Consider the following 12,040-nt stretch of genomic DNA (forward strand, 5'->3'; position numbering starts at 1 on the left):
AAAATCATGTTAGTGACAGTCCATGAACCTCGTTACAAATATCTTTAGGCACGAAAGCAGATCGAATACTTCAAAGTGGATCTATCGTGTTATTATTTACCGATTGAGTCTCGAAGAGTTTGAATTCTTGCATACAACCAAGAAGAGCAGATGATACAGAGGAGGCTGAGCCTCCGTTCTCCATTGACGGCGATGAGGTCATACACCTGATTTCTCAGTTTTTTTTTCTTTATGTAATTTGAAAATAAATTAGATCTACGCCCAAGCGGCTGGGCTCAGAGAAATATCTCGGCAGGGCATTCACTAATTTCCAAAATTCTTGAAAATGCGGAATTCACACGCAAACCAAAATCAAAAAGATACTCTAAAACCTTGATTGACCGCGTCTTCAAAGAGCCGACGGTCGTTGATTTCAAAGCAACAACAAGACGAGTCGTCTATTGTATTGTTCTCGAGATTCGCACCGTGGACTTGCTTGCGCAAAACAATCGAATCAACCCTCAGAACCGACGCATACAGAGAGAGAGAGAGAGAGAGAGAGAGAGAGAGAGAGAGAGAGAGAGAGATTCTCTAGTGATTATTGTGCTGCTTCTCTGGAATCAGAGAAGAACAAAATGCGAATTGTGAAAAAAATAGGTAAAGCAAGTAATAAAAGAAACCCCGATCACGGAGATCACAAACAAACTCCCAAAGCTCAAATCAAACGAAAGAAGGAAGCTCAGATGAAACAGAAGTTTTATTACGAGGAAGAAGAAGGAGAAGAAGAAGAAGAAGAAGAAGAAGAAGAAAGGGGTTTATGATGTAGGGAGAGAGAGAAAATAAGAGTTTTTCTCAGCTGTTTTCTTTGTTTGTGTCGAGAGAAAGGAGAAGAAGATTGGATCGGGGAAGAGAGAGAGAGAGAGAGAGAAGACGACGCAAATCACCACAATTTTCTCTATTTTTTTAATTTTTAATAATAAAAAAAGGAAAGTGAGATCTTTTTATTTGTTTTGGTTTTTAAAAAAAGGGAGCCCGTGACGATGCCTATATAAACTCACAGCTGTCTGGACTCGAATGGAATAGTTACTTACTTTAATTTTTTTTCAATTCACACAAATCCTTTTATTTTATTTTTAAAACTTTAAAAACAATTATAATCATGAATGAGTCATTCTAACCAAACTACTTTTTTTTTGTTCTTCTTTGAAATATCGGGAGGTGAACAAATCAATGTTTGAATATCAGACGGAGATGGTGATGTCAACAAACAAACATGAGAAAATAAAATAAAAGAAGTATCGTGGTATTGGAATAATATGGTTATTAGTGTAAATTTGATTTAGTTCGTTTTAGTAGAGTTTAATTTTGGATATGACAAAATAAAGCACCCATTACTTATATTCTTGTTGGATTATTTATACCCGAACAATCATATAATGATCCTATTATAATAATAACAAGCTAAGAGCTCTAAAGATAGTGGAGTAGAAGGAGGGAGTAGTGTGCAAGTGACTAAGAGTAATCGAGCTGTTGCTGCTGAAGTAGAGAAGAAGAATGAGGAGATTCTTCCTAAGGAGGAAAATGGTGATAAAGAAAGGAAATCGAAAGGAGATCGGAGAAGGTCAAAGCCTAATCCACGGTTGAGTAATCCTTCAAAGCATTGGCGTGGTGAACATGTTGCTGCTGGTTGGCCTTCTTGGCTTTCTGATGTTTGTGGTGAAGCTTTGAATGGTTGGGTTCCAAGAAAAGCTGACACTTTTGAGAAAATCGATAAGGTGTTAGATTGATTTACACATTAGACGATTCCACTTATATTTTTTGGTGTTTTTTTTTTAATAAAATTTCTTCAAGTGGATTCTTTTTTTCTTCTTCTTTTATGTTGTAGATTGGACAAGGAACATACAGTAATGTGTACAAAGCAAAGGATATCTTGACTGGTAAAATCGTAGCGTTGAAAAAGGTTCGGTTTGACAATTTGGAGCCAGAGAGTGTCAAGTTTATGGCAAGAGAGATTCTTGTGTTGCGGAGACTTGATCATCCTAATGTTGTGAAGCTAGAAGGTTTGGTTACGTCAAGGATGTCTTGTAGCTTATACCTTGTCTTTCAATACATGGATCATGATTTGGCTGGTCTTGCTTCAAGTCCTGTTGTTAAGTTCTCAGAACCAGAGGTTAGGCCTGCAGTATCTATATTTATAGGGCTATTTTTAGTACCTTTTCAAAATTTCCTCTACAAATATAAGGTCATTTTGGTCTCTTGCTAAGATCAGATTACTCCTCCATCTTGCAGGTGAAATGTTTAATACGTCAATTGATATCTGGTATGGAGCATTGCCATAGTCTTGGTGTGCTTCATCGTGACATCAAAGGATAAAATCTTCTTATTGATGATGGTGGGGTCCTTAAAATTGCTGATTTTGGACTGGCAACAATTTTTTGATCCAAATCACAAACGGCCAATGACAAGTCGAGTGGTCACTTTATGGTATCGAGCCCCAGAGCTTCTTCTTGGGGCTACTGATTATGGTGTAGGTATTGATCTTTGGAGTGCCGGCTGTATTTTAGCTGAGCTATTGGCGGGAAGACCTATTATGCCCGGTCGGACAGAGGGATCTGGTCAATTCATCATCTTAATATTTCAGTCAATACTTAATATGCAAGTTGTGTTTTTCCTAGTATCTCATTCTTAGAAATATTTGAAATCTGCTTTTATGCACAGACATACACAGATAGACAATGAATTTACATGAACATATTAGATTCCAAATTAATTCAGATCTCTCCATGCAGCTAGAGTGGTTCCTTGGGTAGTTTTATTGAAAAATGGCACTTTCTCACAATGATTATGAAGATGAGCAAAAAGTAAACCCACAGTGTGCATCGCCAACTTTTATTACCCTGCACTGCACTTTGAACTTGCTTGATGAAGTATCTTTTTACCTTTTTCTCTTTACTGGTCTTTAAAAACTACAAATGTTATAGGAGAGTTCGGCATGCTGAATAATTACTTATGCTTATGATCATCATGAAATAGGTAGAGCAGCTCCATAAGATTTACAAGCTATGTAGTTCACCATCAGAGGATTATTGGAAAAAAGGAAAATTCACACATGGAGCGATATGTGAATAAACAGAGACGAAGTTTGAAGGTAGGTAAAATACTCTGTATTGAATCAAACTTAGTTTTGTTTATACAAGAGGTTGGTACTTATACTACTCAAAGAACATTCTAGGTCTTTGATACAATATAGAATTGTATGATACATCTCTATCATTTAGCCACTTGCTTCTATAGGACTAAAACGGTTTGATAGTACTATATTCAGAGAATCCGCAGTTTGAATCAGTTGTTCCTTTTGTGTAACCTGCACATTTGTCTTCTTGTATTACAGAGTAGGTTGCAGTGTCCTATCGTACTCTTGAGGGGTTTTGAATCGTTGACTTTGGTGGGAGGCTTGGGCTCTTTCTTGTTGTTGGACCGGAGGCTGTTGTTGGGCTTGAGGCTTAACATTAACAGCCCCCCCACAAACTGAGTGTGGGAGGAAGGCACACATTCAGTTTGTGTCGTAAGCGTTGGAAGGATGGTCGTGGAAGGGACTTAGTGAAGATATCAGCAAGTTGCAGTTCGGCTGGAATGTGTTGAACCTCAAGAAGACCGAGTGCTACTTGTTCACGGACATAGTGATAGTCAACATCAGAGTGCTTGGAACGGTTGTGAAGTACAGGATTGGCAGACAGGTGTACCGCAGAGAGGTTATCACAATGAAGAAGAGCAGCATATGATTGAGATATACCAAGATCACGTAGAACTGAAGCAGTCCAGGTGAGTTCAGAGGCAGTGGAAGCGAGAGCACGGTACTCAGCTTCTGTGGATGACCGAGACACAGTAGGTTGACGTTTTGCAGACCAGGACACAATATTAGCGCCCAATAAGACACAGAACCCTGAAGTAGACCGTCGAGTATCCTTACACCCCGCATAATCACTATCACTGTAGGAGACAAGATGTAGAGGACTGTTCTTGTAGAGATGCAAACCCATTTTCGAAGTGCCATGGAGATAGCGAAGAATCCGTTTGAGGAGACCAAAATCTGATACAGTGGGAGAATGCATTCGTTGACAAATGAAGTTAACCGCAAACTGTATATCAGGTCGAGTAATGGTCAAGTATTGAAGCTTCCCAGCAAGGCTTCTGAAGTAAGAGGGTTCAGAAAATGGCTTAGTATCCTTGAAGACATGATCAAGACGTTGAGGCAGAGGAGTGTGAACAGAGTTACATGTTGACATATGCGCATGATGAAGAATCTCTTCTGTATATTTTTATTGATGGAGAAACAAGCCGTGAGGGTGAGCTTGTGCTTGAATACCCAAGAAATAGTGAATGTTCCCTAAATCTTTCATTGCAAACCTTGAACTAAGCTCAGCAATCAGAGACTTAAATAGTGTAGGATTCGAACTAGTCAGCAGGATGTCGTCCACATACAGTAAGAGAACCAGCGTGTCTCCATTTCGGCGATAAGTGAACAAGGAGGGGTCAGCTTTGCTGCACACAAACCCAAATTCCAAGAGATAGTTGCTGAACTTGTCAAACCAGGCCCTGGGAGCCTGTTTTAAGCCGTAGAGAGCCTTTCCTAGCGAGCATACATGAGTCGGTTTATTAACATCTTCAAACCCTGGAGGCTGGATCATATATACTTTTTTTTGTAAGTCGCCATGAAGAAAAGCATTCTTCACATCCAACTGAGTGATATTCCAACTCTTTGATGTGGCAACAGAGAGAACAATGCGAATGGTGGAAGTTCGCACAACAGGGCTATAGGTCTCAGTGAAGTCCACACCAGCTTCTTGATTAAAGCTTTTGGCGACAACACGAGCTTTCAGCTTGTTGACAGTGCCATCAGCATTGAGCTTAATAGTAAAAACCCAGCGACAACCCAATACATTCATCTCTGCAGTCGGAGGAATAAGATCCCAAGTGTGGTTCTCATATATAGAGTTGAGTTCATCTAACATAGCCTACCTCCAACCAGGATGTTGTAACGCTTCCGCAACAGTTTGAGGAAGAGGCGGAATAGTTTTGCTGGCCACAAGAGCATACCGTGGGTTAGGACGATGAATACCGGCTTTGGACCTTGTTATCATAGGGTGAGCAGACTGAACGGAATCAGTAGTGTCAGGAGCAGAAACATGATCTGGAGATGCAGGAGCATCATCAGTTACAGTAGACTGAACCGACGAGGGAGCCACACCTGGGGACAGCAAAACATCCGGCTCAGAACTAGAAGATGGAGTAACGCAACATGGAGCATCTTGAGGATATTCCACAACATATTCAAGCCATTGTGAGTCCTGATGAGCATTCATAATGTATGATGGAAGACTCGGCAAAACACGAGGTAGACTAGACGAATCAGCAGCTTGCCAAGCACCAAGAGTGCCAGTCTTGTGTTGTGTCACGAGTCCTTTCTATCGATCTGTAAAGGGGAAGCAGTTCTCATCAAAAATCACATGGCGGCTGATATAAACACGGCCTGTAGGAGGATAGAGACACCTATAGCCTTTGTATTGTGGATTGTAACCAAGAAAAACACACTGGAGAGAGCGTGGTTCAAACTTGTGTTGAGTAACTGAGCGCAGACACGAATAACACGCAGAGCCAAACACACACATAAAAGAATAATCAGGTTTTTGCTTAAGTAAGAGTTCGTGAGGACTCTGCTGACCGAGAGATGGAGAGGGAAGCAAGTTGCTGATTAAGTTAGCCGAATAAAAGGCTTCAACCCAAAACTTGAGTGGAGTTTTACTCTGAAACAGCATAGACAGACCAAGTTCAGTGAGATGTCGATGTTTCCTTTCAGCCATCCCATTCTGCTCGAGAGTTGATGGACAAGAAATCAAGTGTTGAATTCCATGATTTTGTAAATGAGTTTTGAACCGAGTACTAATAAACTCACCAACACCATCACTCTGAAAAATCTTTATCTTTCTACCCAACTGATTTTCAACTTGCTTTTGAAACCCAATAAAGACATCACAAAAATCAGATTTAGACTTGAGAGGGAACATCCAAGAGTAACGAGAGAACTCATCCAAAATAACTGCATAATATTTGAAACCTTGAACAGATACAACAGGTGATGGACCCCATAGATCACAGTGTAACCGATCAAGTGGTTCCTTAACAAACGAACTAGAAGAAGAAAAAGGAAGCTTAGTGCTCTTTCCCATTTGGCAAGGTTCACAAACGGAAGTAGTGCTGCTCTTATTAACGGTAATTGCCTTGCTAGATTGTAAGAGTTGAAGAATCTGAAAATTTGCATGTCCCAAACGTTGATGCCACACCATATCACTAGCTGCAACTTGACGATTTGAGTAGAAAGCTGCAAATTCCACATTCTTCAACACATAAAGCCCTTCACGACGAGGTCCTTTTGTCACAACCCTCTGAGTCGGTAAATCAATAATATATACATAACTAGAATCAAAGAAAACCCCACACGGATAGTCATCACACAAGTTAGATACCGATAACAGAGATTTCTCCATGGTTGGACAAACGAGGACATCATAAAGAGGAATACTACCTGATGAGGTTGTGAGTGACGTAGAACCAACATGTGTGATAGGTTGGAAAGTCCCATCAGCCACCATGACATTCTCAGGACCATTGTATGCCATCGTAGTTTGAAGAGACTCCACAGTAGTCGTGATATGAGCCGTAGCACCAGAATCAGTAACCCATTCTTTACCACTCGGGTCTGCAAGACAAAGGGCAGCAAGAGCTTGGGGAACCTCATCACTCTGATAAGAATTATCGAATCTATTCCAGCATTTGAGAGCAATGTGACCCATACGACCACAAATCTGGCAAACAGGGCCAGGTGAAGAATAACCAGATTGGTTCCAGCCAGAGGAGCTTACTTGTTGAGAGAAGCCTCTGCCACGAGTCGAGTATCCGCCACGGCCAAGACCAGAGCCACGACCCCACTGTCCTGAACCAGAATGCCCCCCGCGTTGAATGTGAAAGGCTAGATGGGGTGAAACATCGGCTGGAGACTCATACGACTGAAGCTTTGAATCATAGCTAGAAATCTCCAAGACATCGTTAAACGTCGGGGCCGGAGTGCGAGACATAGAGCTTTGGAGAACAGTTGTTATTGGGTCGTATTCATGGCCCAACCCATTGAGAAAAGTGAACATCTTCATATTCTCGTCCACCGGTTTTCCAATCGAACTCAGGTTATCACAAACAACTCAAAACTCGTGACAGTAATCGGTAAAGTTTTTACCTTTGATGTTCAGAAGTTGGAGGCGACGGCGAAGATCAAACTCGTGAGCAACGGAGCTCTTGTTGAAGTTCCCGGCAAGAGACATCCAGACATCTTGAGATGTGGCGAGAGCGTGAACAAGACCAAGGACTTCCTCGGTGAGAGTACCAAAAATCCATGACTTGATTAGTTCATCCGACAGATTCAGTCTTCATATGCCGGATTTGGAGCCTCAACAGGTTGATTGTTGGTGTTGGTGACTAGAACAGCAGATGGTTTCGGGATTGACCCATTGACAAACCCCAGAAGCTTCTGACACCGAAGCAACGATTCAAATTGGGTCTTCCACAGGAGATAGTTACTATCACTAAGTTTAATGTTGACTGAGCTTGCGACATGAAGGGTGGAAGGAAACGGATAGGAGCCAGAATTCTCTGCCATGACAGCACCGGTTAAGGTTTGAGAAGCTCTGATACCATGTGAATAAACAGAGACGAAGTTTGAAGGTAGGTAAAATACTCTGTATTGAATCAAACTTAGTTTTGCTTATACAAGAGGTTGGTACTTATACTACTCAAAGAACATTCTAGGTCTTTGATACAATATAGAATTGTATGATACGTCTCTATCATTTAACCACTTGCTTCTATAGGACTAAAACGGTTTGATAGTAACCTGCACATTTAGCCATTTGTATGATACGTCTCTATCCGCAGTTTGAATCAGTTGTTCCTTTTGTGTAACCTGCACATTTGTCTTCTTGTGTTGCAGAGTAGGTTGCAGTGTCCTGTCTTACTCTTGAGGGGTTTTGAACTGTTGACTTTGGTGGGAGGCTTGGGCTCTTTCTTGTTGTTGGACCAGAGCCTGTTGTTGGGCTTGAGGCTTAACATTAACACGATATACAAACCCCGTGAACCGTACAAAAGAAGCATAAGAGAGACATTTAAAGACTTCCCACCATCATCTCTTCCACTCATTGACGCCCTTCTTTCAATAGAACCAGAAGACTGCCAAACTGCGACTGCTGCTTTAAAAAGTGAAGTAAGTTCTTAGGTTTGATTTTGGCGATGCTGCTTTATATGAACTGGCCTGATTATGCTGAGCAGGTTTGAATCAGTTTACTCTAAAATTTTCACTTTCCAGTTCTTTACAAGTGAACCATATGCCTGTGAACCTGCTGATCTGCCAAAGTATCCCCCGAGCAAAGAAATGGATGCAAAGCGACGGGATGAAGAAACTCGGAGGTTAGTAACATTTTTCTCAATTGTGTTTTAATCATCGCTAATCTCAACTGATAACGTCTGTTTCTTATGATTGAATATTCATGTTCAGTGTAGAAACTAGGTTTCCACAATGAATTTGTTTAAGGGGGAAACAAATTCAATAGGGTTATCTCTCTAGAAAATAGATCTAAGCCTTGGAATTAAAAGTAAAGAAGTAGAACTCAAAAGAATTAGGGTTTATTGCTAAGAACAAGAGGAGAACTCAATTATTGTATTCGATTCTGGATGATTTACAATGGAGAAGTCTCCCCTTATTTATACATGTTCGCATATCACATAATATATTAACTTTCCTTAACGGACGAAGTGAGATATGGAAAACTGCCTTATTGCTTGAGTCGGCCGCCGCACCGAAGTGGACATCGGTTCCTTCTTCTCCAAGATTACGCTTCATCCGAATTGACTCCTGGTGACCTAATTGATCCCTTAACCGGATTCCCGGTTAAATAATCAATTAATATTTCTGGTTTAGCTCGGTATGTCGGGGGTGCTGAATCCCGCACCAACAATTAGTCCCCCCCAGTTCAGTATATTCGAGATTTAATTCGAATATTTTGAACTATGGAAAGAGAATATCCGATCTAATCCATAAAGACTTAATTGATTTTACTCAGATCTCCAAATCATCTCGCCGCGTATTGTCCGGATGACACGTGTCATTTGCATCACATCCGCTAGCTCGGAATTCGAAGAGTCGCGTAGGTCATCATTACTTTTCATAGGGTTGCCGCCCATTCGACTCTATAAATACGCCTCTGCTCTCGTCATTTCTCATTTTCCGCCAACAGCAACAGGTAATCTGCTCCGATCTCTCTTCCATTTTATTTTGTTATTTTTCTTCCACACTCTCTGAACTCAGGATATGGCGAGCACATCGGAAACTGCCTCTTCGCCAGAAATTGAAAGCGAGCAACTAATTCGTCGTACTTCCAGACGAAGAACTCTCAATCCTGAATGCTCCGCGCAGATCGGGGAATCAAGTAGATCGGCCTCCTGAGTCCTGCCACACCTGGTTTGCTGTTAAACAGGAGCCTCTTCTTCACAGGTGAACCCAACCTTGCCGTCGTCAGTTCGTCACGAAGAGGAGAAAACCGAACTGACTCCGGACGTATTTTCGCAAGAGGAAGATCGGTTCGTACCCTTAGGATTTTCGATCGAGGATATCGACCCCTTGTTTGACCACGAAGGACAAATTGGAGGCGAAAAGAGTTCGAGTTCGACCAAAACTGTGAACGATATGCTAAACTCGTGCGGTTTATTCAATAGCAACGTCACAATTTTGATTCCTCGAGAAGACCAACGCCCCTGGAGCCCCCCGGAAGGGTATGTATGCTTGTACGAGGGTTACTTTACCGAGTGTAGCCTCCTATTCGCAATCCCGGAGTTGATTTCAATCTATGCCCAAAGACGGAGGATAGCGATCTCTCAGTTCGTACCCGGAGCCATTTGTAACTTTATGGCTGCCCTGACCGTAGCAGCCGAAGTCGGAGTCAACATTGGAGTTCAATGTTTTGAACAACTATCAAATTTCAAGTTATCGAAGAGTTCGAATCGCTGGAAAGTGAACATGAGGCCGGCTCATAATTTTCTTGTCGGTAAAAGAGTGAATAAATTCAAGAAGTATACGAACCAATACTTCTTCGTCCGCGTCGACCAGTACTCATTTGCTAACCCGTTGGGTTTTCACCGGAGAGTGTGGAATGAAAATCCTGGTAGATTTATATTTCTAGTATTTTAATTGACTTCGGCACCTCTGACCAGTTTTAACTTTTTCGTGTCTCTGCTTCCAGATCGTCCGTTTTGTGCAACGCGCCTAGCTCCGAACTATCTCCTTGTCAGAGACGCTTTGCTAACCGGGAACCATCGTCAGTGGGATTTTATCACTCGTATCCGTATCGAAACATCAATGGGCAAAGCTAGGACAAATTTTCCAAGTTTCGCCAGTTCGCTAGGACGATCTGTCGGATGCCGTGTCATGGAATCCAAAGATCTCCAGATTGTTCGCCGAGACACTCAAGCTGCCATTGAAGCCGAGATCGGTCCATCCCAGGGTCTAACCGAAGTTGATCCTACCCCGGACCAGACCGTCACCGACCCTATTCAGGCACCCGGAGAAGATATCGAGCCATCCAACGTTGCAGAGGGAGATACCTGATAGGCTCAAATTAATCCCTAGAGCTACTCTCTCAAACAAGAGATCACTGCAGTACTTAGGGGTCGAATCCACAGAGACTCAAGATCAAACACAATAGATTGTAAAATTTTGTAAATTACGCTAAACAAGTTAAATTGAATTAAAATAAAGCAATGCAAATATTTAAATAAAAGTGTTGTGAATTCAGAAAATCAAAAGAGCTAAGCCTAGGGAATTTCTCAGGAAATTATGAAATATTAAATCAGAAAAATTAATTAAGGTTCAAGCAATAAAGATCAGATCTAGAACTCTAAACTCTTGGTAAATTAAATCAGTTCTCACTGCAAATAATATCTAAATTTAAAACCAGAAAATCCAAATCTCTTTGTAAAATTCCAAGTTAAAAATCAGCTTTAAGAACAGGTTTAGATAAGTTCACAGAATTATCAATTCAAATCTCTTTGTAATAAACAATTCTGCTCATCAATGGTTTAATCAGGAAAACAATAATATTCTCATATCAATTTATTTCCCTAAGATAACAATTCTAGGTGATCAATCAAGAATTATTGTGAAGAACAACCAAGGATGAAGATCATAAAAGATTAAGAACCCTAAAAATCTCAGATCTAATAAATCATAAAAACCCTATGAAAAACCCTAAACCTAACAAGCAAATTACTCAGACATGTTTAATGAAGAACAAATCATAATTCTGAATAACATGCAATAGATATTAAAAAGTAGAAGAGGGAGTTCAAGAATTCTTCTCTACAAAGCAGATCTCTCTCTCCCAAAAGCTCTCAATATCCTTCTCTCAAAAACTGCTAGAAAATAACTTAAGGGTTTCTAAAACCCAAAAACCATATATATACATCCTAAAATACGTCCAGGGGCTTATGTTGCAATTATAGAAGACTTTGGGCAAATTTGTAAAACTTCCAAATTTGTTGTTCTCTCGTCGGGTAAACACGAGTGTCGATCGATGCTCCTTAAGTGGTGTCGATCGATGCTTGGTCTCTGATCCGACTCCAACTTAATTTCCTTTGGTAAAGTGCTCCAAAATGATCCAGATTGTTCCATATTGCTCCATTCGTGCCAAATTCCTAAATAACCTGTTAAGACTCAAAAATAACCTAGAAACAAATCAAAAGACTCAAAAAGCACACTTATATCATGGTTAAAAACCGTAAAAACCATGATATATCAACTCCCCCAGACTTAGCCTTTGCTTGCCCTCAAGCAAAACAGAAACTTAAACCTGTGAAAGAGGTTTGAAAACATAGAATTCACTCAACTGCTGGTAACTGATCTTCGCACTCTTTATCGCCTTGACTCTCAAGAACTTACTTCATATACTTTGTCAATTGAAAAGCA

At 40.8% G+C, this 12,040-nt stretch overlaps 1 protein-coding gene and 1 pseudogene across 1 annotated transcript in view; one reads left to right on the forward strand and one right to left on the reverse strand.

Annotated features, from left to right (window-relative positions):
- Positions 1-819, reverse strand: part of LOC104770461 (phosphoinositide phosphatase SAC4) — a gene marked incomplete in the record, with an annotated part of 14,254 nt that extends 13,435 nt beyond the window's left edge. Inside the window, 1 exon segment of the mRNA XM_010494894.2 lies at positions 101-819. Within this exon segment, the coding sequence (XP_010493196.1) occupies positions 101-202 (102 nt within the window).
- The window catches only part of LOC104772411, a 33,797-nt pseudogene continuing 23,052 nt past the window's right edge, over positions 1,296-12,040 (forward strand).

Source organism: Camelina sativa, chromosome 20 (assembly GCF_000633955.1).
Source record: "Camelina sativa cultivar DH55 chromosome 20, Cs, whole genome shotgun sequence".
In the NCBI taxonomy this organism is placed as follows: Eukaryota; Viridiplantae; Streptophyta; class Magnoliopsida; order Brassicales; family Brassicaceae; genus Camelina; species Camelina sativa.